Consider the following 26,167-nt stretch of genomic DNA (forward strand, 5'->3'; position numbering starts at 1 on the left):
CTCTTCCCCACAGGCAACCAGAGGGAATGGGTAAACCGCCTGAGTCAGGTCACAGCCCTCCCACGCATGGAGCTGTCCCGTATCTCCACCTCACTCAGGATGACCACTAAAATCCATGCAATGGTTTGCAAGGACCCACAGATCTGCCCTGTCACCTCTCTGCCCTCAGTATCCTCCTCCTGGCTTCCTCTTCTCCAGACATTCACACCCTTGAGGTCCCTCAGAATTACCTAGACATGCTTCTCCCTCAGGGCCTTGCCTGGACAGTTCCCCTTTACCTAGAATGTTCCTCCCGCAGACATCCATGGACCCCCTCGCCTCATTTAAGGCTTTACTCGAATGCCAGCTGCTCAATGAGGCCTCCTGGAGACCCTAGCTAAAAATGACTATCCCACATCTCCACTCAGCTTTTCCCTATAGTACATATCCTTTCTAACGTGTCCTTTATTATCTCCTTCCCTATAAAGTTCATAAGCTGTTCGTGGGAAAGGATTTTTGTCTGCTCTGTTCACTGCTTTATCCTGGGTGCTGAGAAACGGGGCTGGCATATAATGGGTGTTCAGTAAGTGTACTTGAGTGACTGAATGTATAAAACTCAGCTGGAGGGTCTGCTTGGGACTAAAGGATCTGAAGGAGAAAGGACGAATTGGGTAGCAGACTGTTCTGCTGATTCAGAAAGGTGAGGGGATGGGGAGCACCAATGTGAATAAAGGACACAGGCTGAGACTTTGTCACAGACATTTCTTGGAGCGAATATCTCATGCCCCCTCCCCAATGACAAGGCTGGGTCTTTGGCCCCCATCCTCCCCCGCCACGGCAGCCTGCACTGACGATAACAATATTGAGGTCACAGACTGGCTTGGAATCAAGATCAGGAAGATAAATATCGGGGTGCCTCCCCCAAGTCTGGGGGCCAAGCATCCAATCTGAGGGGCAAGCAGCTGGGAAATTGGGCCTGGGGGCTCCAGGGTCTGAGGTCTTCCTGGCTCCCAGGGTCAGCCCTCCATGCACCCCTGATTTGGGGGTGATGAAGAGTAATCATGGATCAGAGGTGGGTATCAGCAGGGAGCAGGACTGGGGGACCTGGGAGAGGCGGTGCTGGGAGGTGGGGGCCGGGGGAACCTTCCCCAGCTCCCACCGCTTCATCCGCAGATCCCACAGCACCTTACAGCACTCTGGTCCCCGTCCCACCCCTCCCCAAAACGAGGTAGGTTAAGAATGGAGCTTCCCCCCGCCCACCACGGAAGGGAGGAGACCGAGGCACAGAGAGGGGGATGGGGACCCAGGCTGCCCCAGCCCCCTGGTCCCTCCGCCCTCAGCTCTGGTGGGTCTGACAGTGACGAGAGCTGGGCAGAGTGGGGATGGGAGGGACATCCCCCTTTTCTCTCACCCATCCCAGGGTCTGGTTGGGAGAGCGGAATCTCACAGGTTCCGGATGTAATAAATAGTTAATAATTTAAAGGAAGTGACAGAAGGATCTAGCCCTCTGACCCCCTTGACCTATCCCTTGAACCCCTACAAGGCCATCCAAGTCTGGGTAATGAAGAAAGGTAAGTGCACATTTCCAGATGCTTGGGACCACGTGCAGGTCCCAAGCCCATACAGCATTGAGATTGTCTTTCTCCAAGACATTGATCCTCCACTTCAGGCCATCAGATCTGAGGTACCCTGAAAGTCCCCTTCCATTCAGGGAAAAGAGACTGTGGCATCACAGAGGGCCATGAAACCGGCTTTCAAACCCCCAACTCTGAGATGGAAGGGAAGGGGTTAACAGGGCCGAACATAAAAAGCTTGGACTAGGAGGCTGGGGCTTAAGGGCTTGGGGCAGAGTGCAAGAGGGGCGTGTGTGTGTGTGTGTGTGTGTGTGTGTGTGTGTGTGTGTGTGTAGAGCCACAGCTAGCCTAAAAAGTGACTCCGTGCACAGTGCAGCCAGCAGAGTACGGTGTGAATTCCAGCCACACCCCCACCTTGACTGTGTGTCTTTGCTTAGTAAACAGCCTGCACAATCATCTAGGACAGTGCCAGGTCCTAGAAATGGGAATGGGGGAGATCTGGGGTAGTCCTGGAATCCAGAAACATGAGCTCAAAATGATGTTTGTTTGTTTTTGTACCCGAGTAAAAAACCCGAGTAATTTTGTGAGATGCTGGGGGCTTGGGCTGGGGCTTGAATTCAGAGGTCTGGGACCTTGGGGTTTCAGGGGCTTATGGCCAGTAGGATTCAAGGGCAGCAAGTCTCCGGGAATATCAGCCTTAAGAGATTTAAGTCCAAAGAATCTGGGATCTGAAGGTGCTATGGTCCTGGAGCACCTCAGTTCCATCTTGTATGGAGGGGCCAAGGTCTTGAGTCAGGGACAATCCCAATGTTGTATAGGCTTAAGCCCTGAATTTGAGGGACCGATGGCACCTTGGGGTCTTGGAACTGGTACTCCCAAAGTACTTCCGGGTCATTCAGGAGCTGGGGGCCGTGGGGTGAGAGGTCTGGGTTGCCATGAACATCCCATCACCTGGGAGCTGGGCTTCCAGCTTTTATAGGGGATTGGGGATCTATGGGTACAAAGCAGCCAAAGATTCCAGGCCATTCTGGGGCTTGAAATCCCAAGTCTAAGGGGTTTTGAAAGAGGGTTATCTGAGGACTTGAGACCAGTGTCTTGGGCCCTAATATATTGGTGGCCTTCGGTACTACATCTGGGAGTACTAGGCACCTCAGAGTCCTATATGTGAGATCCAAAGTTCTGGGAACACTGGTCTGGGGTGGGTGGGTCTACACTCCTTGGCTCCCAGAGCATCTTGGGAGTGTGACATCTAGAGTTTGGTTGGGGCATAGATGGAGGCTCTGAGATGGGTCTCCCAAGTCATTTTGGTCAGAGGACATCTGTTTGGGCATACCTAAGGACTCAGGGCATCTCAAGAGGGTTTGGTGCCTCAGGGTCCTGGGGGCTACAAGAATACCGCAGATATGGGTGCCCCAAGTTTTAGGTGAGCATTCAGGGACCATTTGGGGTGAATCTGGGTTCTATGGTCTCAAGATCTAATTGTATGCAGGAATAATTGTATGCAGGCAGGGTCAGGTATTGGCAACTCCTGACTAACTCCGGAACTGTAGTCTGAGGGTTCATGGTGTCAGGCATGACCGGGTCTGGGTTGGTTATTTGAACAGGGAGTCGGGGGGCCCGGCCCTGTGACTCTCAGGGATACATGTGCTCCCCGGCCTGCCTGAGGTGAAGAGTCTGGGGATGCCTGGAGTCTCCTTAGTCTAGGTCAGGGAGGGGGTGGTGGCAGGATGGGGATGCCAGAACTCAGGATGCCTGGAACCTCTTGGACAGACATCCCAATGAAGCTGGGTCTGGGGTCTCTCAGTCCTAGATTTGGGGTCCAGGTTCCAGGTCTGGGGTCTCTCAATCCAAACTCAAGCTCCAAGTTCCGGGTGTGCCTAGGTTTGGGTTTGGGGGTCCGAGCGGAGTCCAGGGTCCTGGGCCCTCAATTTGGGGTCCTCGGTGCAGCTACCGGACCCACCAGGCAGTCCTCACCGCGCCGCCTCCTCGTGGCGCCCCCCGCAGCCTGCGCAGCCGCACCGCGCCGCGACCCAGTGGCAGGCGCGCAGGGGCGCATAGCAGCAGAGGCAGGGCACGGCCAGGGAGAGCGCGGCCAGCGCGGCCCAGCGCGCGGCGGGGCGCGGGTGGCCCGGCTCGCAGGCGCACGGGTCCGAGAAGTCGCCCTCGGCGTCCGACAGGCAGTGGTAGAGCAAGCTCTCGGCGCACCACAGGCAGCTGAGCCGGCGCACCAGCAGGCGACCCGGGTCCGGGGCCTCGGCGCAGCGGCCCCCGCGCCCGTCGGCCCGGCGGCGGAAGAGCGCCCGGCAGTGCACGCAGCGCGCCGCCTCCTCCGCCTCGGGGGAGGCCTTGGCGGGCGCGGGGGCAGGCCCGGGGCCCGGGGGTGGGCGAGCGGGGGGCGCTGGGGGCGCAGCCTCGGAGAGAGGGGCGGGTAGCGCGGCGGGGGGCCCCAGCGCTGCGCCCCTCAACGCGCCGGTCTTGGCGAAGCGCACGACGCAGGTGGACAGGGCGAGGGGCGCGGGCGGCCCGGCGCGCCGGTAATCCTCATAGCCACGGCCGCCCCAGCCCGGGCCCCCTGCCCCGGCCAGGGGCTCTGAGGGCTCCGGAATCCCCGTGAACGGTAGGAGCGGAGGGTAGCTCTGTGGGACGAAGGGACAGGAGAACAGGTTAGCAGGGTCCGTGAACCCCCACACTCCACCGCAATGCATCCCAGTCTCGGAAGGCTCGAGACCCAGCCTTCAGGCCCCGTGCGTCCTAGGACGCTGTGCTGGGATCCTGAGTGCCTGCGTCTGGCACTCGGGCTTCTAAGCCCCCGGCCCACTCCTCTCCAATCCAAGAATAGACCGAAGAATCCAGGCACCAAGCCCTCTCCTTAAGGACCCGGTGATCCAGGCTCTCAGTCCTGTCCGCTCTCAAGACGCAAGAAGTCCCAGCATCCAGTACCCTCTACCCCCAAATCTGGGAGCTCTGCACCCCTTCAGGACGCAGGAGTCCAGTCCCCAAGGAGCCTTAACTCCTTTAGAGCCCATGCCCCTCCTAATGAATTAAGCAGTCTAAGGAACCCCTTCCACGAGCATGAAAAACTCCCTAATATGAAGCATTGTCCAAGTCGTCCCCCAAACCCCTCTGCATTCGGAACTCAGAACTTTCCACAATCTCCCTGAGCGCTGGAGACGCGGGAAGCCCTCACCAACCCTCCGAGGAACTGGAGTCCCCAAGCACCGTCCTGACCACCACGGCCTTGAATTCCAGCCAGCCTCTAGGATCTGTTTGTGGTTTCTGGCCCTTCTGGGGTCTCAGCTCTCCCCTACTTCGGGGCCCCGGCACCCTGCCCCCACTTCACCCGGAGGCCCCCCAGCCCCGACGCCCGTGGGAGGTGGGAGGTCGCACCTGCGCGGAGGAGCGGCGGCGCTGGGGGGACGTAGCCGGCCCGAAGCCAGAAGCGGACTCCACGGTGATGATAGTGGCCGCCGCGGTGGTGGGAGGCGTCTCCTGGCGGCTGTGACTGGAGGAGGACTCGCTGTCCACGTGGGACTGGGGGAGAGTGGCGGCCTCAGAGCCGGACCCGGGCACAGCCGATGCCCTCACATAGACCCCCTCCCGTGGCGAGCGAGGGCTCTGCGGCCAGACAGGCCTCGGGGCAAGCCCCGGCTCTGCCACTGACTGCTTGTGTGACCTCCGGCAAGTGACCTCATCTCTTTGAGCCTCAGTTTCCTTCTCTGTAAAATGGGGATCATAATAATGTCTATTCATAAGGATGTGGTTAGGACCCACTGTCAAGGGCGTAACACAATGCCTGAAGTACAGGAAGAGTTGGAAATGGTTCTTTTTTTTTATTATTGGACCCCCTCTTCTTCTCTGCTCAGCTGGCTAACCTACAGAACATCAAACTAGCTTTCTCCCTTCTCAGAAGCCCTCTCGGGGGAGGGGGGGTGAGCACCGAACTTTGGCCCAGGTCCTGGGAATGAGTCTTGCATTGGGCTCTGCCCAGAGAGCCTGCTTCTCCCTCTGCCTATGTCTCTGCCTCTCTCTCTGTGTCTCCTATAAATTAATAAATAAAATATTTAAAAAAAAGAAGAAGAAGAAGCCCTCTCCCTTGGCCAGACAGCCACGGTCCTGACTCGTTCCCACCACCACACCTTCACTGGGGCAATTCCACCCACCAGGAAGAGGTTCCTTCCCATCCAAACCAACAGTCCTTTACACACTGAAACATCACTTCTCAGACACTTGGTTTCTTTTCTGTAACTTCGGGGGTCATTCTGATTTCATCCATTTGCTATCTTCAGTAAACATTCATTGAGCACCAACGACATGCCAGGCTCACAAAGGCCATTGTGAGGATGTAAGATGGAGCATGGAAAGTACGGCATCCTTCTTGAGGAAGCATGAAATGTGTGGGACCTGTCTCCACGGATCTCTGTAGCCCCACCCACATCTCCCATTACCCTGCGATTCCCGCTTTTCTGCCCGGGAACCAGTTTCATTCTTCTAAGTCTCAGCAACTCCCACTGTTCCCAGCAAATGCCAAATCGCATCTGACATTATGTGCATTTATTCATTCAATAAATTTATTCAACACATATTTACTGAACACTCACTGTATACCAGGCACTGTTTTAGGCATTGGAGATGCATCAAGAAAGCAATAAAAAGATCCTTGCCCTCCTGGAGCTGGCATTCTAGCACAGGAGACAGGCAATAAACTAACAGATAAGAAAACTGTCTATATAGAAAGGAAATTAGGAAACTATCTTAGAAGATGAATAATTAGAACAGGATAGGGAGCATCGGGAGATCACAGTTTTGAACAGCTTACTCAGCAAGGGCCTCGCTGAAAGGGTGATATGTGTATAAAACCCAGAAGGGGGTGAGCCACGTGGAAATCTGAGGAAGAGTATTCCAAAACAGAAGGAAGGCCAGTGCAAAAGCCCTGAGATAGAACTGCCTGCCGTGTTTGAATAACAATGAGGAGGCTAGTGAGGCTGGAGCAGAGTGAGCAAAAAGGAGAACAGGGGGCCAAATGGTAGGGGACCTTATATGCTTTGTCCTTTACCCTGAGTGAGATGGACCCCTGGACGGACTGAGTGGAGGGATGGTCATGATCTGACTTAGATGTCAATAGGGTCCCTCTGGCTACGTGTAGGGAACTTCCAGACAGTAGGGAGTAGGAGGAGGGGGGCAGTTGACAATAACTGAGATGCTCCAGTTGGGAGATGGGGTTGGACAGTACCAGGTTTGGAAGGGGATTCTAATCATTTTGAAAATGAAGCCAACATTTGATGATGGATTGGATGAGGAGCATAAAAAAGGAAAAACATCAAGGATGACTTCAAGGTTGCGACCCTGAGGAACTAGAAGGATGGGCTGGTCATTAATTTGTTCACTCTAAAAGGTATAGCTTATCTTTTATTTTATTTTTAAATTTTCTGCCTTCCCACACTAGAATAGAAGCTCCATGAGGAGAGGGACTTTGTTTGGTTCACTGATGTATCCCCAATGCCCAAAACACTACTTATTTGAAGGTGCTCAATAAATACTCTGGGATGAATGTGTGACCCACCACATAACAGGAAAACTAGGATAACTGGCATTAAGTTGACACCAATAGTTTGGGCCCAAATCTGTGTCCCCAGCATGTGGCGTGGTGCCTGATACACAAGAGATGCTCAAGAATGTTTGGAGAATGGAAACAGACCCCGGCCCTCCCAGCAGAGCTGTATCCTGGAGACTCACCGTCAGAGGGCAGGGAGTCTCTGCGGTGTCCTGGGAAGGGGAGGAGGAAGAGGAGGAGGAAGAGGGCGTAAGCGAGCCTGGGGCAGGGAGAGAGGCAGACAGTGAGTCCCCTGGGCCCCTGCCCCCCTCCCACCCCTCCACCCCATCCTCCAGTGCCCGCCATCCAGCCACTTACCTCGCCCCAGCGCAGCCAGTGCAGCCAGCAGGCTCTTCTGGAACTCATCAGCCTCTGCAGGGCTCTGGAACGTCAGTCCAAACTTGCAGTCACCCAGGCTCCAGTGATGAAAAATGGGGTTCACTTTGTTGTAAACCAAGCCTGGCCTCAGGGTACACTCCAAGGTGGTCTGAGAGGGCAGGAGGGGGACCAGGTCAGACACCCCCTACCAGCCATGCTGGTGACTTCCTGTCAACCCTCAGCGTATCTGCATACCTCAGTATCCCACAAACTTCATTTGTCAATCCTAGGTGTACCCCTGAACCCTGGTCAACACCCAACACCACTCCCCAATTTTTTTGAGCACACCTCTGATACCCTCAATATTTCCCCCAAGCCCCTTGATCCCTATATTTTCCATATCCCCTTCTGATAACCCAGTGTCCCTCCTTTTGGCTCGATATTCCCCGGACTATCCTGAACAGCACAAAATATTACACCTAATCTCCTTCTGATGCCCCAATAACATCCCAAAATGCTACCCCCAAATTCTTATCAAACTCCCATAGATTTTCCCCTCGGATGCTGGTGAACACCCTAGATGTTTCCTTATATCCTCGCCCAATATCACCATGTATCTTCACACCATTTCAAACCCCCCTACATTGTTCCTTCTGACCCCTGCTCTGAGATGCAACCCGACCCCCAAGCCTTTTCAAACAATCCAAGTCTTTCTACTACATCCCTAGCTGAAGCCTCAACGTTGTCCTTCTACATCATTCCAGGCAGCCCCGAATATTCCTGCTGAACCCACATTCAGGATTATAAACTCTGTCTGACACATCCAGACGGTCCCCCACCAAATGCCTCCATATATACTTAGAGCAGACAGGGGCTGGTGGTGTAGGGCCTCCTGGTAAGGATCTCTGAGCAAGATGGAGCCACAGAAGGGTTCTGAGCAGAGGGAGGGACATGATCTGAGTCAGGTGTTAGCAGGGCCCCTGTGGAACAGACTGAGGTTGGGGGGGGACAGAGCAGGAGCATGGCAAAACCTGTGAGGAGGCTGCTGTGACAGTCGTCCATCAGGCCACGACAGTGAACAGGAGCTGCTTGATACCCCAGATATTCTCAAAGCTCCCAGTTGTTCTCCGTAACACAGATAGACACTTCCAAACTACATCCCACACCCCGATGGACTGTGGGCTGGGAGATGACCTGACCTCATCATCTCTGCACTCCCAGCCCCATCCCCTTACTTCCCCACGCCCCCACCCTACCCCCACGCCCCAGGGTGGCTCACTTTCTGGTCCCGAAGGCGCTCCCCGTGGATGACGTAGTGCCCCTGGCGGGCCCCCCCCTCGGGCCTGGCCCCTCGGACCCGACAAACGCTCACCTGGCTGAGGCCCCCGCCCCCCACAGGCAGCCAGCCCCCACTGGAGTCATCTCGGGCCATCACCACGGCTCGGACCTGAACCATGTACCTGGAGCGGGTGGGGAGACAGGCACAACACAGTCAGTGGGCTCCGGCCCTGCTCTCCTGTCCAGTGTGCCCTCAACCCTCATCTCCCCTCTTCATCCCTCACATCTGGCTCCGCTGCGGCCTCGGGCACCGGTTTTCACTTTCTCTTACATACCTGCCTGCTCCCTCATGCCCACCTTCTTCCAGCATGGCTTCTTTCTTCCTCATGCCACCTCTTTTCTCCCGTGCCTACCTTCTCCACATCTACCTCTCCTCTCCATACCCACCTTCGTCTCTTTCCCCATCATTCCCATCCTGACCCCCACAGCCTCGGTTTTCCACTTCCCTTCCCCCTCCGGCTCTTCCCCTACCAACCCAGTCTCCTTCCCTTCCCTCAGCACATTCCCACAGCCCCACCCATCGTTCCCCCTCACAGCTGGGTGCCTGCGCATATGTATTTTCTTAGAGCCCATCAACTCAGCTCCAGATCCCCCCTACACTGCCTCCACACTCTGCCGCCCAGGCCACTGGCTGGGTGAGAAACCCAGGCTCTCTTCCCCCCACCCCTTCCCGGATTTATGAATGAGACCGGATGCAAAGCTCACTGAGTCACCCAGCAACGGGAGATGGGCAGGGAGCAGGGAGAGAACCAGAAATGGCCAGAGAGAGGCCGAAAGGGAGATGGAGGCAGAAGAAGCCAGAAACGGGCGACCGAGACACAACCAGAGCGCATTTCATTCACAAAAATCAAGCCTGCTCCCTCAGGTCCCAGCCGAGGGAAGGCAAGGGGGAGAGATTGAGGGGAGGTGGAGAATTGATCCCTCCTCCTCCCCCTCCCCGCCCCAGCATCCTTCAGAACCATCTTACCCCGCCCCCCAGCTCAGGGGACGTAGCCCTCCGCCCAGTAACCGGGATCAGCGTCCAGCCCCTCACTACCACCTAGCGCAGGGACCCTGGCGTCTCAACCTTAGGGACCCAGGCAACGAGCTCTAGCCCCTTCCCCCCACCTGCAGGCTGCCGGTTTTCCCCGGCCCATCGGGAGGGGAAGGGGCGGTCGCAGCGCCCCCAGCCCCCTTTTCTCAATGGGATGGGATTTTGTGAATGAGCAGTCACGTGATGCTGCTTCCTTTGTCCGCCCGCCTCCCCCGACAACAGGTGAAGCAGAGAAAGAGGGCAGGGGTCCCCCAGGGCCTAGCTGGGATGGGACGCCGGGATTTCTGGATGCCCTATGCTCCCCGCACATCTGTTTCCCTGGGGGAGTGGTCCCCAGAGTTCCTCAGTGGTGGGGGTCCAGTTCGGAATTTTATGAATGGGGCGTCCTCGGAGAAGTGCAGGCCCCCAAATGGAGACTGGTACCCCAAATGGCTGCCGCGCAGTTTGGGGGCCCCCAACCCCTTGTCCTTCCAGCCGCGGTCTGGGGGGCGCCCCGGTGGGCAGGAGGCGCAGCGCGGTCCTGGCCGCCCCCTCACCAGGACCGGCAGTCTGTCAGCCCCCGCCCCCTCGCCCCCCTTGGCACCTGCCTGGGAGGCTCCGGCCGGGCTCCGAGCGGCGGCGACTTGGCCTCCTCCTCCTCCTCCTCCTCCTGTTCGCTCCGGCTCCCTCGCTGGCTCCGGCGGCGCTAGAGACGGGCACCGGGAGCCGGGGCGACGGGGGAGGGAGGGGGAACCTGGAAGATGGGTGAGGGGGAGGGGGCGGCTTGGGGGAGGGGTAAGCGCGAGGCGGGCGTACTTGCCCGCTGGGTCCTAGAGCCCGTCACGGCTCCAGAAAACAGCCCCCCAGCCCCCATTTTCTCAGGATCCAGAAAGGATCCCCCACTTTCCCACCCATCCGCGTCATTGATCCCTGAGGATGCGGGTAAGGGTTCGGGACATGGCCTGGTGTCAGGGTTCTAAAGAGGTGAGGGTCTTCGCTTTGGGTCCTAAATGGGAGGAGCTGAGTACCTGGTAGGGTTCGAAAAGGGGTGGGGCGAGAAGGGAGCCTTCGCAAGGGGGCGGGGTCGGAGGGCCCGGGGAAGGAGAGTCGGCGAGGACGCCGAGGGCGCGGACTGGCGCTTGCGTCATGGAAGGGGCGGATCCACGGCGGATGGGCCTTCTAGGCAGGCCCGAGGAAGGAGAGGGTCTCGGGAAGAGATGTTGTGGGGTCTTAAAAGGGTGGAGTTTAGAAGTAAATTGTTTTATGGGCGGGGCACATGAGAGGGCCGGAGGGAGGAGCTACGCGGCAGCGTTCGTAACGGGCGGAGCTTCGGGGGAGGGGCTAACGCCGAGGGGCGGAGCATCTCGTAAAGGGGCGGGGCTAAGGGTAACATTCTGAAGGGGTGGGGCCTGGGCCTGCACGGCCTTGGGGGCGGGGAAGAGGACGTCGGAATATTTCAAAGGAAGATCCAGGTTCGTAAGGGGCCCGCCTCTCGTAGGCTCACGGGAGGGCGGGGCCTCGAGCCCGGGGGCGGGGCCTAGGTCTCGGGTCCGCCCCCGCTGTCTCGCCCACTTGCCACCACCCGCTTCACCCCCGTTCTTTTCGGTTATTTTCTGCTACGGCCGTTCCCCGCCCTGCCCTGGGCCCAGGGGGCCGCGGTCTGAACTTTGGTCTGCTGGAGGAGTCGGTGAGTGGGAACCCCTGGGCGAAGGCGGGGCCAGGGCGGAGTTGGAGAAAGGGGTGGGGCCTGAGTGTTGAAGCCGGCCGGTAGACCAGGAGCCGGACAAGTTTAGGAGTGAGGCCCGAAGATCTGCCGCTGCCTGGGAAGAGGGCGAGACTCAAATGATCGACACAGAGAGAGGGACCGTTGGGTTGGAGGTGAGGACTGAAGGGTTAGCCAGACAAGAATACCGCGGAGGCGGGGCTAGATCTGGGGCGGGCGATGAGGCCCGGTACCGACAATCGCGGGCGGGACCGGACAGCAGGGGCGGGGCCTGGGCCTCCCGAGCCAGGTTGGAAGATCCCGAAAGAGGTTTGAACCCCTTGCGGGCCTCATAGGTTACTGAGCACAATCATCATGAGTGATGTGGCCCGAGTGACAGGAAAGCGGGCAAGCCTTGCGTCTTGGGGCCTCAAGACCGGGGTTATGGTCCAAGTGTAGGGACAAGCCGGGGAGGGGTGAGGGGACAGGGACCAACTTAGTACACTGAGGATGGATGTAGCCTAAGTGTCTGAACAGCAGCTGAATGGGGCCATGAGGGAGGAGGCATGACAGTCGCTGAATGGGGCCGTGGGGAAGAACGCTTGAGCCTCAAGAGTCAGGGAACAGGAATGCGGATAGCGACTAGTGCCTCAGTGGATCTTGGAACACAGGGGCGGGGCGGGGTGGACCGGTAGGACCAAATACCGCCAGCCTCGTGGAGTCCCCATAGTTTAGGCAGGTTGACTGGCCCAAGTTTTTCTGACCACAGTCCCCGACCTCCGTCAGAAATGGGGAACGTGCAGTCGGAGCCGTCCGCGGGCGGGGGCTCCCGAAAAGAGCAGGCCTCGGACCGCTCCTCTGACTCCCGCCGGACGTCCCTGGTGGAGCCCGAGGTGACCCCCTCCTCCCCGGCCATGCGCCTGGCTCGCGGGCTGGGCGTCTGGTTCCCTGGCAGCTCCGCGCACCCGGGAATCCTGGTACCCCCGGAGCCCCAGGCCTTAGAACTGCCCTCGCCAGCGACGCCCCTTTCAGAGGCGGCGGCTGCGGCCGCGATCCCCACACAACCCCCGCCCCCCGTGGGGCCCCTGCTGCCCGCGCCGTCTAAGTGGCGAAAACCCATGGGCACTCCGGTGCCTCGGGTCCGCGGTCTGCTGGAGGCGAGCCATCGCGGCCAGGGCGATCCTCCGAGCCTCCGTCCGCTGCCGCCGCCGCCCCGGCAACTACCTGGAGAGGACCCCAACTCCGTCCCGAGGGCCCCATCCCCTACTCCGCCACGCTTGGAGCCGCGGAAGCCGCCACCACCGCCACCTTCCGACCGGCAGCACCCGGACCACAGAATCACTCCTGCTCTGGCCACAGGCGCCACACCCCCCGCAGAAAGCCAGGTCGGGTACTGCGGCCAGGGCCAGACGGCCGGCGGAGCCCGCAGGGGGGCCCTTCCCCAAGCGGGCGAGGGCGAGACGGCCCGGCCTGCGGTGTCCGAGTCCGGCCTGAGCCTGCTGTGCAAAGTCACCTTCAAGTCGGGGCCCGTGTTGGCCCCTCCGGCAGCCTCGAGTTCCCTGGCGGCCAAAGCCTCGCTGGGGGGCGGCGGAGGACTCTTCGCTGCCGCCCCGGGTTCCATCTCTTACGCTGAGGTCCTGAAGCAGGGGCCCCTGGCTCCCGGGGCCGCGCGACCCTCGGGCGAGGTCCCTCGGGGGACTCAGGAAGCAGAAGGCGGTGATGGAGACGGCGAGGGGTGTTCTGGACCCCCCTCGGCGCCTGTGTCCCACGCCAGGGCCTTACCGCCGCCACCCTACAGCACTTTTCCAGGCTCGAAGCCCAAATTTGACTGGGTGAGCCCTCCCGACGTCCCTGAGCGCCACTTCCGCTTCAACGGAGCCGGTGGCGGTGTCGGGGTGCCCCGACGGCGCGCGGCCGCGCTCTCAGGGCCCTGGGGCTCCCCACCGCCTCCGCCAGGACACACGCACCCAGCCCCCGGGCCCCGGAGGCCCGCACCGGCCCTGCTGGCGCCGCCTATGTTCATCTTCCCGGCGCCCACCAACGGCGAGCCTGAGAGCCCCGGGCCCGGACGCCCACAGGAGTTGCCGCCCCCGCCGCCGCCCCCGCCGCCGCCCGCGCCGCCGCCGACACCGCAGCCGCGGGTGCTCCAGTCCACGCCGCTCCCCGTGGCCCGCCCTCCCACCCCACACCCGGGCCACTCGAAGTCGGCTCTGGCCCCCGCCCCAGCTCCCACTCTGCCCCTTGCCTTGGCTGCCGACCAGGCCCCCGCCCCGGCCCCGGCCCCGGCCCCGGCCCCGGCCCCCGCCCCGGCCCCGGCCATGGCTCCGGCCCCCACCCCGGCTCCGACTCCCGCCCCGGCTCCGGCTCCCGCTCCGGCCCCGGCCCAGGCCCCGGCCCAGGCCCCGGCCCAGGCCCCGGCCCCGGCTCCGGCCCCCGCCCAGGCCCCCGCCCCGGCCTCGGCTCCGGCCCCCGCCCCGGCCCCCGCCCTGGCCCCGGCCGCGGCTCCAGCTCCCACCACAGCGGAGCCACCGCTGCCCGCGCCCGCACCCATCAAGGCCCGCACGCGCAGGAGCAAGGGCCCCCGCGCAGCCCGAGGCGCGACCCGTGAGGACGGCGCACCCGGAGACGGTCCTCGCGAACGTACTGCAGCTACCGTGACTGACAGTGGCGATGGAGGGGGTGGTGGCGGCGGGGCTCCTCCAGTGGGGATGGTTAATGCGGGCACCAGGCGCCACTGGCCGCCCTTCCAGGTGCTTAACTCTTGTCCCTGCAAGTGTTACTGCCGCCACCAGCCACGTCATCGCCGTCTACCACGCAACGTGTCTGCCTGGTGAGGGGAGGTCGTCGGGAGTAGGGAGGGGAGGGTATACCCCTGCAAGTCCTGAACCGACCTTCCCCGGGTAGAGTCCCATTCAGCCCTTGGGCGTCCTGACCCCAGCTGACCCTCCACCGTTTCCTTGGCTGTATCTCAAACCCAGCTGAGCTCCAATCCTTCAGGATCAAGAGAAAACCCTGACCAGGGACAGGGAACACCCTGGTCCAGCCTCTTGGTATATAGATCTCCAAGCTGACTCCTGACCCTGTGACCTTCTGGAGTCCTCAGGAAAGCTGGTGCCAGCTGGCCTGACACTATTCACAGCCTTAACCCTGTCCCTGAGGGCACCAAGGACCACATCCCATGCTTTTCAGGGACAGTAGAGATGAACACATACCTCCAACAAAGTCCCTGGCCTAGCCCTTTACACTCCTGACCCCTCCAGCCTTCTCTGACTCTGGATTCCAGAGCTTTGGCAGCCAGAGGCCACTGATGCAACAGTCCCTGTGCAGCAGAGGCTATACCTGAGTCCTCAGATCCAGAGAAGATAGTGCACCCTTCAGTTACACCCTCTCCCCTGTATCTACACACAAGCACGTGCACACACAGAAATCTCAATCTGGTCACCAGGGTCCATCTGACCTTGGCTCCCAGATTCTGAATCAAAGAGACCCTCTGCTCTGTGCTCCTTGGGGGTTCAATAAGGGTGGGGGTAAGGGGGATACAGGACACAGACCCCACCAACCCTTAGCCCCCTTTCCTAAATGTAAGTGGGTACAGCCCTGCCCTAGGCTGCCTCTGTGATATCTACACGTGGCCCCTCATATAGATGGGGAAGCCGACACCTAGATGGGGTAAGGGCTCAGCCACTCGGCCAAGTCCAGCTGATTCTACCCTCCCCCTAGGCTGAGCACGCCCACCAACCACCTGAGTGAGCCACCCTGGGTTGCCACCATCAAGCTGGCTGGCTCCCTGGTGGCCGGGCTGGAGCACTACGACTTGCAGGCCACCCATTCCAACTGAGTGCAGTCTGCTCAGCGCCCTCTGCCTCCCCCTTGACAATAAAATAACCATCCAGATGTCTACTGGTTAGTCACTTGCTTAGGGTTGAATGGAGGGGGTGGGCTAGGGCAGAGTCTCTATGAAAGCACTTCTTGGATACAGTTAAGGAGGCTGGACCCAGAAGAGCATAACAGAGGTCCCATTTATCCAGTACCTGGACTGACAGGCCCAGGGGTGAGTCTCATTACCCTTAGTAACGTCAGCCCAAATGCTGAGCCAAGCTGACGCCAAGCTGAGCTGTTAGCACAGATCCTTCTGGGGAGCAGGGGTGATCATTCCTTCTACAACAGGTGTGGAAACGGACCCTGTAAGACTTGGTTGAAAATCCCACATCCCACAAATGGCTCAGCCAGATCTGGACTCTGCCTTAAATACCTTCTGGAGAACTTCAAGGCAGGAAGCACAAGTGGGGGGTGGTGCAGGAGAGAGGAAGTTACAGCATTGTCTCAGGAAGGCTGGGAATCAGGGCAAGCCCATGCCAGGGCCCACGACTCCCGTTCCAGAGTTCTCAAACTGGTAGCCCACAGAACCACAGGGTTCCATTTCACATGATATTTAACAAACCAGTTTAATTGCAAACATTTTAAATTGTGATGCTTTACCCCCTTCACTGAAAAACTCGTGCCTTGGCCTGGCCCTCCTGTGTGCGTCCATACCTCCAACAGTCCCTCTACCTGGAACCTGTGCTCTCCTGCATCTGAGGCCCCGCAATGGGCAGCCATTTGAGAGCTTGAGCAGTGGCCACTGGATGGAAGCTGACCCAACAGAGGGTTATCTCAGACCCCAGAGGGCTCTCAACTGTCTAAGTTCTTCAGAGATAAGGAACTTGTCTCCCCACCATTCCACCCGGGGAGACAAGGGCCTAGAAGAAAGAATGTCAATCCACCTTTATTGGAGGAAGCCCTGCACTGCCACTGCTTTAAATACTGCAAGCCCTGCCCCACCCCAGGGCCTGGTGGACTCAGACGATCATCTCCAGCTGCCGGGCATACTCGATGACCTGTTTGGCCAGTTCCGTGGAGGGGATGGTGGTGTCTTCTGGCTTCTGCTGCTGGCTGGCAAAGCTGTAGTAGTTGTTGAGGCCCAGAACCCACCCTCGCTGCAGAAAGGGAAGGATGACAGATGGGTGGGGTGATCACACAGGCTCCCACCCCACCTTGTAGAACCAGCGCTTTTCCACGCGGGCCCTGCCTCACGTTCCTCACCAACCCTACTTTACCCACACAATTCTGGACAAGTACCTTCACCTCTCTGAGCCTCAGTTTCTTCATGTTTGAGACAAGGACTCTAATTACACACCTCTCTAGGTCTGCTGTGAGGATTCAGTGAGTCAACACCTCTAAATGAGGTGAGAAGAGTTTGGCGCAGAGTAAATGATCACTAAATATCAGCTGTGCCCATAGCTCAAATTCAATTTGACCTCTTCTAGTCTGGTCTTGACCCTCCTCAGTCACCGGGGTCATTATACCCCATGCCCCAGCATCTCCAGAGGCACTACTCCTGCATAAACACCCCAGGTCAAATGAGGCAAAGTCTCATGGAGAAAAGCTGCAACCTCTGAGGAATCCTTGAAGGACAACAGCTCAACAGGTACTGAGCATCAGTGTCCATCTCCACCTCGTGCCAGGTGCTGTGCTAAGCTCATCTCACATGTTAAATTCTAGTCCCACTCTACACATCAGGAAACTGAAGTTCAGAGAAGCTCAGCAACCTGCCTGAGGTCACACAGCTGGATTTAAATGTGCAGTCTTGCTCCAGCGTTCCTCTCCCCTCCCCCCCATTGCGAGTACACCCCTGGCCCCACGGCCCCTTGCCCTGCACCCCAGCCACCTTCTTGGCGTAGTCCGTCATCTTTTTGGGTGTGTTGAAGAAGAGGATCCGGGTGGCCTCAGTGAAAAGGATTTTCTCATAGGCCTTCTCGATGCACCCAGCAATCTCATCCCTGGGGAAAGATGAGACTCTCATTACTGAGCACCAACAATTCTCCAGGTCTGACCTGCATGACCCTTCAGTTCAGCACCGATGGCTGGTGCGTGCTTCCTGCCCTGCTTAAGGCTTGGGGAGAGAGAGTAGCTTGAACAGAGGTGCAAACCCAGGGCCACGGCAGGGTCCAGATCTCTCAGACTACTGGGCCCAAACTCTTGAATCCCACTCCCAGCCAGGAGGACTTCAGGCTGTCTGAAACCACGCCTGGGATTCACACGAAGGGATCTCTTTACAGAACCCTTCCTCCCCTGCTACACACACAAGGGTGCTGTACCCCATTTCTAGATCTGATCCTGAGAGGGTTTCTTGCCACCTGTTAAGAGGCATCAAGATCAATACTGAAGTAGAAAAAGGATCAAGTCACTGAAAATGAAGAAGGGGTTAGCTCTGGGGAAAAAAAACAGTAACAGGGAGTGTGCATCCATTTCTGAGGTATTTTATCTCTTAGACCAAGTGGCAGGTATGCAGACACACATTATATATTACTCTCTATTCATTTTGGAGAGCCAAAATACTTAACTAAAAATAACTTAGGTATTATATAAGACTGACCAATCACTGACCTCTACCTCTAAAACCAATAATACATTACTTGTTAATTAACTGAATTGAAATAATTTTTCAAAGATAAAAAAATAAATAACCTAAACTCACTAAACTATCCCTTGTCACTCCCACCACATCTCTGGGCTTGGTTTTGCCATCTAAGAAATGGAAACCCATCTCAGTCTGGCACTTTGCCTCCATGAACTAGCTTTGCCACCACCCAGGCCCTTTTATTCCTCAAGGGATGTGTAAATGTCATCCACCTACGCATGCCATGTCACTTGTGCACGGCTCAACCTCTGAGCAGGACTTCATGGCCCCACTCTAAGGAAGAGGAAACTGAGGGTTGCAGAGCTTAGGTGACCTGAGGTTAGGTCATATGCCTCGTGCACTGGAGTACTTCTAAGACAGGCAGCTTGGTTCTTGTCTGCTGAGCGCTGTCTGGGTGCCAAGCCCATCCCTGGATCATATGGGCATGCAGATAAACAGCCCACAGTGAGATGAGAGCTGCTTTCCACAATCTCATGACAAGTTCCAGTTCGTAGAAAAAGAGAACTGACGTGCCCATCCTCTCCAGACCACAAGAGGCCAGAACGGGATTCAACTCAGGGCTGTCTGACTCCAGAGTCCAAGCTCCTTCTGTCCACCACAGGACCCTGCTCCCCACATACCTGATCGTGTCAAGCAAGATGTCAATGAAGAAGGTATAGCTCTCAGCAGGGATGTTGCCTTTGGCCAGGAACACCTTGTTATAGCTGCCCTCCATCAGGTACTGTAGAGGCCAGGGTGGAGCGGGAAAAGAGGATGAGGAAGAGGTAGCACAAGGGGCCTACAAGCTGAGGGCTCACCACATTCCTAGTGCCTCCATAATCCCCTCTGCTAGAACACTCTTAGCATACAGTCATGCATTCCCCATGCAGACTGAGCACCTCCTCTTCCAGGAAGCCCTCCCTGATCTGTACACACACACACACACACACACACACACACACACTTTCTCCAACCTGCCCTGACTGGTAGCTATTTATCTTATCTATTCTCCAATCACAGGTGGGAGACAGAGCTTTGCCCAACTGTGCTGCCTGCTATAACTGCTCGTTCCCATCCTCACCATAGCAAAATCCTCCCATGAGACCTCAACTTGAGGAACTACTTCCTAACCTTAGAGTACATACTAAAGCTCTTCTCTGACCATGCTCACCTTGTTCTAGAAATATTGTCCTCATTGTTTACCCTCAGCCACAACAGGCATGTTTCTGCCTTGGGACCTTGGACTGGCTGCTCCTCTACTTGGTTCACTCCCACCCACCCCCAGATGTCCACGTGGTTGGGTTCATCACCCCTTTCAAATCTTTCTCAAATTTCACCTTTTTAGCAAGGCTTTCCCTGACCACCCTACCAAAAAACTCACCCCTGCCCCAATTCTCCACTCTCCTTACTTTTTCTCCATAGCACTTAACATCTGACAGACCACACAGATTACTTAATCTTTTTGTTTACTGTCTGCTTTCTCATCACGCCCGCCAGATCAGGGATTCTAATCTGTTTTGTTTGCAGTACAGTCTGAAAACCAACCACAGTATATACCATGTGGCTGGAGCTCAAGAGCTGTTGGATAAATGAGTCCCCGGGCTAAAAGACAAGTGAACCCTGCCCACTCCTCCAAGAAATCTTCCCTAATGTCTATACCTGCACCTCTCCCTTCAGATCCTTCCCCTCCCCCCATTCCCCAGCCTCACTTGCTCCAGGGACACAGGATGCTTGATGTATACATTGGTCTGGATGTCCTTGGCAGGCAGCCGCTCCAACTCTGTGTGGAACTCAGCTACCCGGTTCTGGGATAGCAGGAAGAGGAGGTTGAGGCCCAAGAGCTGGTGCATGTAGGCTGACTCGGGGAGTTGCTCCCTGTGGACCAGGGTGGGGGAATCAACATAAGGAGGGCTTACAAACCTACAAGCCACCCCACTCCAGGCTCCAGGGACCCTGATGACTGCCCCATGCTATCTCCTTGGAGAGGTATTGGGTCCTGGGTTTTCAAATGAAACTGAAGCCCAGAGAGGCAAGAAGAAATCACAAGTCATATGGGCCCAAGTAGGTGACCTCACTTCAGTAAACTGACTCAGCTTCAGTTTCCCTAACTATAAAATGAGTATTACCACAGCGTCCATCTCTTAGAAGGTAGGTCAAGAGAGTAAGGGTTAAGTGAATTAAATGACTTAACCCAAGTACAGCGATCAGAACAGTACTTGGCTCAAATAAATATTGTGTGTTAACTATGATTATGATATTTAGAGTTATCACCCTCACTTTATGGAGGAAACTGAGGCATAGGGAGGTGAAGCAATTTGCCCAAGACCACATAGGAAGGGGCAAAATTAGTTTTAATCTCAGGTTTGTCTGACTTCTGATGCCAAATTCTTAATCATTAATCATTAACCCATGCAAGCACAACTGAGTTCAAAACCATTAAATTTTATATTCAACACATATTCACTGAATCCCTGCTCTGGGCTCACCCTCGTGCTAGGCAGTACTGAAACACAGCAGTGACCAAGACCCCTCCGACTTTAGGAGGCCAGTGGGAGAGACAGGGCTGGGATGGGGGGAGCACAGGCAGGAGGGGTCAGGGCTGGGACAGGGGAGGCAGAGCCAGAGAGGTCAGGGCTGATACAGCATTGGAGGCCGCAGGAAAGTTTGGTAACAGTAGCTCGGTGGGGAGTGGAAATGTGGTGCAGGAACGTGGAGAGGGGAACACACTGGAGGCCAACAGAGACTACGCGGTAAATCCCAGGATAAGGACCTCCAGGACCACCCCTAGACTCTGTAGCCTCTGAGGACAGAACTAGGCGAAGAGGGAGGTCCTAGGTGAAGGAAGATGACTTGAGTAGCTGGAGAACCAGTGACCGAAGAAAAAAACCCAAAAATCTACCATATAACCCCCTACCCCCACCCAATCAGGGACAGGCCCCATCCTCACTTGTAATCAAAGTAGTAGCATTTGAGCTGGGCCATGTAGCGCTCGAAGGAGGGGATGTCCTTGCGCAGGATGCTCCACTGGGCCCCAATCTCCAGAATGTCACCTGTGAGTGACAGAGCAAGTTCTTAGGAGGTGCCCAAGTCCCTTCCCAACCACCACTCCTGGTGGTCATCCCATCACCCCCCACCAGCCCCAAAGACACTCACGGGCCAGAATGAGCTGCTGTTTGGTCAGTTTGGTCCCTGTGGTTGGCAAGAAGTTGAGTTCCAGCAGAACCAGCTGACAGGAGAGCAGGGGAGGAAGGAAAGAAAGAAGACAGGACCTCAAGAACAGGTTACTCACCTTTGCTAAGCTTTAAGTTTTCCCACCTAGGAAATGGAACTAATCATCATCCCTGACTCAAAGCTGTTATGAGTTTTAAAGGAGTCAGTCCTCAGAAAGCGCTCAGAACAGGGCCTGGGCACACTGAGTGCCCATTCCCGATGACCTCATGTTACAATTATTAATAGCCCCACTGGGTAAACAGCAGACACACACCATGCCTGAAGATGCTAGCATCTTCAGTTCCTGGAGTATCTTTTCCACACGCTATTGGGTTGGGCCCAACTACACCTCCCATCCACCCCCAAATCTACACCTGGGAGGAAAGGGAGCTACCATCCATCCCCCAGTTGCCCAGCCCACACATCACTTATCAGACACAGGGACTTAGCTCAGCCCACAATACTTGTACTCTTTTCCAAACACGTTTGGTCTGAAACACCCTGAGCACCATTCTGGTCCCCAAAATTCGGCTGCCCCCCCCATGTGCCCCTAAGCCCCAGATCTCTCAGACCCTGATCTGGTCTGAAGATCTCTCAGACCCTGATCTGGTCTGATCTGGTCTGGCCTAACCACACAATCCTTCATCTCAGCCTTCTTTCTTTCATCATTCTGTCCAGTCCTCACTCCCCACTTGTTCTCGTCAAGAACCCCCCATCGGAAAAACTCCCAACACTCCCGTCCTGCCGCTCCGGCCAGCTAGGCCTCCCCAAACACCAAAACTTTAACCCCTCCCTCGGCTGTGCCTCAACATTTCCATCACTGCCCGGCCCCCCGTCGCCCCCCGCGGGGCGTGTGTGATCCCTCCCAAGCCCCTCTCACTTCTTCACCCCTCTAAGCCCGCACTTTGGCGGTTCCGAATCCTCCCCCCTAGGGGATCCCCCGGCCCGCCCGGGTCTCGCCCGCGGCCGGGAACTCGGCTAGGTCTAGACCCCTCGTAGCCGCCCCCGCCGAGCCCTACCTTGAGACGGCCCAGCTCTTCACCGCACTTGCTAAGATTGGGGCTTTTACGGTTCCACTCGCCCTTAAGTTGCTCGTACATGCCGGCCGCGACCTGCAGGACTGCGCCCGAGGCCGCCGCAGGGCCCGAGCCCGAGGCGCCCGGCGCCCCGTTCACCGCCGTGGCCGCCATCTTCCGTGATGCGGCAAACCTCCGGCCCGCCTTACGGCAGCGACGCCGACAGACGCTCACCCGGCGGAAGTGGGGCCGGGAGGTGGAGCCCAGCGCCGGGGGCGGGGCTACGGCTGCAGGCCTCCGCCCACCGCCGTTAGCGTTTAGTCGCTCTCGGGGAGGTGCCCTGGGAGTCCGGCCCTTAACGAACATGTCAGCAGAGCTCCGCCTCTGCTGTCACTCAAGATGGTGCCCGGAAGTCCGCTACTGCCCTAACTGAAAATGGCAGCGGTCGCAACGCCTCCCGTCCTCCCGGAACCAATATGGCTGCCCTGGCTTCAGCCTAGGCGTTCGCGACGGTACGTTCGTGCCTTCGAGGTTCCAACCTTAACAGGAGCTTCCCTAGGCCAAAAGGGGGCGGTAGCGGAGCCGTTTGGAAAGCTGTGCCATTATTTCCACTCTATAGACAGGCTTTGAAGACTGTGACTGCTGAGATTTGAATGTAGGGCTTTCTGTCTTAAATGCAGCGTCTGAACAGAGGGTTCCCATTTTTTTAATCTCTATTCCTATCGCACCTGCTTATTCAACATCTCCCTTTTTTTTCCTCAAACCCAATTCCCTGCCTTTTCCTTTAAAATGTCAGCTCCACAAAAGCAGGGATATTTATCAATTTTCCTTTTTCTGTATTCCCAGCATGTGGTATATAGTCAATGAGTATTTGTTAACTGACTGAATGAATGAATATGTAAAATCACCTGTCTTTAAAGTGTTCTTTTTTTTTTAAGATTTTTTATTTATGGGGATCCCTAGGTGGCGCAGTGGTTTGGCGCCTGCCTTTGACCCAGGGTGCGATCCTGGAGACCCGGGATCGAGTCCCACGTCAGGCTCCCGGTGCATGGAGCCTGCTTCTCCCTCTGCCTGTGTCTCTGCCTCTCTCTCTCTCTGTGTGTGACTATCATAAATAAATAAAAATTAAAAAAAAAACAAAACTCTTCAAGATTTTTTATTTATTCATGAGAGACACAGAGGAGAGAGGGAGAGAGAGAGAGAGAGAGGCAGAGACCCAGGCAGAGAGAGAGGCAGGTTCCATGCAGGGAGCCCCATGCGGGACTCGACCCTGGGTCTCTCTAGGCCAAAGGCAGGCGCTAAACCACTGAGCCACCCAGGGATTGACTCCCATTTTTTAAAGTTTTTAAACAAAAAAACTGAGTCCTGGGACGCCTGGGTGGCTCAGCTGTTCAGCGCCTGCCTTTGGCTCAGGTCATGATCCCGGGGTCTGGGGATCGAGTCCCACCTTTTCATATCTCTCATGAAAAAATAAATAAAATCTTTTAAAAATAATAAATAAAGTGGCTCTTGTGTTTTCTGTCATGCTTTGAAAGTTCTTCCCATGCCAAAGTAAAACAAATATTCTTTAATTTTTTTTGGTAAAACAATTGTGTTTTTCCACATGTATTTTTTTTAAAGATGTATTCATTTATTCATGAGAGACACAGACAGAGAGAGAAACAGAGACAGGCAGAGGGAGAAGCAGGCTCCTCAGAGGGAGCCCAATGCGGGACTCGATCTTGGATCCTGGGATCACGACCTGAGCAGAAGGCAGGAGCCCAACCGCTGAGCCACCCAGGCATCCCTCCATGTGTAATTTTTATATTTATTTATTTATTTATTTATTTATTTATTTATTTATTTATATTTTTTATTTTTTATTTTTTTTCCACGTGTAATTTTTAATTAATCTTGAATTCACTTTTGCTATGGTGTAGGGATCTAAAATTTGATTTCATCTTTGGGGACCTGGGTGGCTCAGTCGGTTCAGCGACCAACTGGATTTCAGCTTAGGTCATGATCTCAGGATCCTGAGATTGCCCTCTGCCTTGGGCTCCCGGCTCAGCACAGTCTGTTTGAAATTCTCTCTCCCCCTCTCCCTTTGCCTCTCTCCCCTCGTCCACGGGCACACTCTCTAAATAAATAATCTTAAAATCTTATTTCACCTTCATAGTCAATTTTTCCAGAATCATTTTTTAAATAAACTATCACTTTTTAACCAAAATGAAAGACATTTTTTGTGTCATATTAAAACCTTTTTGCGGGCAGCCGGGATAGCTCAGCGGTTTAACGCCACCTTCAGCCCAGGGTGTGATCCTAGAGACCAGGGATCGGTCCATGTAGGGCTCCCTGCGTGGAGCCTGCTTCTCCCTCTGCCTGTCTTTGCCTCTCTCTCTCTGTGTCTCTCATGAATAAATAAGTAAAATCTTAAAAAAAAAAATCATTGCCAAATCAAATGTCAAGATTGTCAATTGTTTTTTAGTTTTAGGTCTTAAATTTAAGAATCTGATCCATTTTAAGGTAATTTTTGTATATGGTATAAGGTAGGGTTCTAATTTATTCTTGTGCATATGAATATCTGGATTTCCCAGCATCATTTGTTGGAAGGCATGTCCTTTCCCCATTAGATGATCTTGGCATCCTGGCCAAAAATCAACTGACTATATATGTAAAGGCTTATTTTCTCAGCTCTCTGTTCTATTATATTGGTCTATATGTCTGTCTTTGTGCCAGTATCACACTGTTTTAATTACTGTAGCTTTACAGCTTTGAAATTAGGAAGTATAAGCCCTCCAACTTTGTTCTTCTATTTCAAGATAGTTTGGGCTATTTAGGGTCCTTTGAAATTCCATATCAGTTTTAGGATAGATTTCTTGATGTATGAAAAATTTGCCACTAGGATTTTGAGATTGATTTTGAATTCGTATATCACTTTGGGTCTTGTTATGAGCTGAGATCCCCTCAAGATATAAATGTTAAAAAAAAGGTAAAAAAAAAAGATATAAATGTTGAAGCCCTGACCTCCCAGTACCTCAGATTGTGACTGTATTTGGATATAGGGACTTTAAAGAGGTGATGAAGTTAAAATGAGGGCTATCAGGGTGGGCTGTAAGCCAGTCTGATAAGAGTCTTTATAAGAAGAGGAAATTTGGGGTGCCTGGGTGACTTAGTTGCTCAAGCATCCTGTGATCAAGCCCCACGTGGGGTTCCCTGCTCAATGGGGTGTCTGCTTCTCCCTCTCCTCCTGCCTCTGCCTCCTTCCCACTCCTCATCCTTGCTCTTTCTCTCTCTCTCTCTCTGTCTCTCTCTCTCTGGTAAAAAAAAGTAAAAAATATTTTTTATTTTTTACACTTAAAAAAAATATTTACTTGAGAGAGAGAATGCTCACACGAGCAGGGGGAGGAGCAGAGGGAGAGGGAGAAAGTCTGATGCAGGGACCGATCCCAAGATCCTGGGATCATGATCTGAGCCAAAGGCAGACGCTCAACTGAATGAGCCACTCAGGTGCCCCAGTAAAAAAAAAAAAAAAAAAAAAAAAAATCTTAAAAAAAAGAGGAAATTGGGATCCCTGGGTGGCACAGCGGTTTGGCGCCTGCCTTTGGCCCAGGGCGCGATCCTGGAGATCCGGGATCGAATCCCACGTCAGGTTCCCGGTGCATGGACCCTGCTTCTCCTTCTGCCTGTGTCTCTGCCTCTCTCTCACTGTGTGCCTATCATGAATAAATAAAAATTTAAAAAAAAGAGGAAATTTGGACACACAGAGACACTTCAGGGATGTGACCACACAGAGGAAGGATTATGTGAGAACACAGCAAAAGAGCAGCCATTGCCAGGCCAAGGAGACAGACCACAGAAACCAAACCTGCTGACAGTTTGATATTGAACTTCTAGGCTCCAGAATTGTAGGAAAATAAATCTCTGTTGTGGAAGTTACCCAATCCATGGTATTTTGTGATGACAGCCCTAGCAAATGAATACAAGCAGAACTATCATCTTAACAAAACTAA

General features: G+C 55.4%; 3 protein-coding genes across 13 annotated transcripts; 1 reads left to right on the forward strand and 2 right to left on the reverse strand.

Annotated features, from left to right (window-relative positions):
• Positions 1-724: 724 nt before the first annotated feature.
• SPRED3 (sprouty related EVH1 domain containing 3) lies at positions 725-13,809 on the reverse strand. Of its 9 annotated transcripts, none has more exons than XM_077853029.1 (6): positions 10,416-13,774; positions 8,741-8,921; positions 7,462-7,630; positions 7,287-7,363; positions 4,941-5,084; positions 725-4,189 (listed from the first exon to the last, which is right to left on the reverse strand). In XM_077853029.1, exons 2-6 carry the CDS (start codon positions 8,915-8,917, stop codon positions 3,524-3,526), a joined length of 1,233 nt encoding a protein of 410 aa, XP_077709155.1. In that variant the 5' UTR covers positions 8,918-8,921; positions 10,416-13,774; the 3' UTR covers positions 725-3,523. The 9 variants fall into 9 exon arrangements, with proteins under 9 accessions (XP_077709155.1, XP_077709148.1, XP_077709172.1 ...); XM_077853022.1 differs by having other exon boundaries at positions 10,420-13,773; XM_077853046.1 differs by having other exon boundaries at positions 8,834-8,921; positions 10,420-13,772.
• GGN (gametogenetin) lies at positions 11,204-15,413 on the forward strand. Of its 3 annotated transcripts, none has more exons than XM_077852984.1 (4): positions 11,215-11,498; positions 11,583-11,689; positions 12,283-14,343; positions 15,234-15,413. In XM_077852984.1, exons 3-4 carry the CDS (start codon positions 12,302-12,304, stop codon positions 15,349-15,351), a joined length of 2,160 nt encoding a protein of 719 aa, XP_077709110.1. In that variant the 5' UTR covers positions 11,215-11,498; positions 11,583-11,689; positions 12,283-12,301; the 3' UTR covers positions 15,352-15,413. The 3 variants fall into 3 exon arrangements, with proteins under 3 accessions (XP_077709119.1, XP_077709110.1, XP_077709126.1); XM_077853000.1 differs by lacking the exon at positions 11,215-11,498 and having other exon boundaries at positions 11,505-11,689; positions 12,283-14,153; positions 14,288-14,343; XM_077852993.1 differs by lacking the exon at positions 11,583-11,689 and having other exon boundaries at positions 11,204-11,498.
• Positions 15,414-15,939: 526 nt separating this feature from the next.
• On the reverse strand, positions 15,940-22,594 carry PSMD8 (proteasome 26S subunit, non-ATPase 8). Its single transcript, XM_077853121.1, has 7 exons — positions 22,182-22,594; positions 21,106-21,178; positions 20,900-21,002; positions 19,662-19,827; positions 18,594-18,694; positions 17,221-17,332; positions 15,940-16,489 (listed from the first exon to the last, which is right to left on the reverse strand). The coding sequence occupies exons 1-7, from the start codon at positions 22,542-22,544 to the stop codon at positions 16,352-16,354; spliced, it is 1,056 nt and encodes a 351-aa protein (XP_077709247.1). The 5' UTR covers positions 22,545-22,594; the 3' UTR covers positions 15,940-16,351.
• Positions 22,595-26,167: the final 3,573 nt, after the last annotated feature.

This window comes from Canis aureus, chromosome 1, assembly GCF_053574225.1.
Source record: "Canis aureus isolate CA01 chromosome 1, VMU_Caureus_v.1.0, whole genome shotgun sequence".
Classification (NCBI taxonomy): Eukaryota; Metazoa; Chordata; class Mammalia; order Carnivora; family Canidae; genus Canis; species Canis aureus.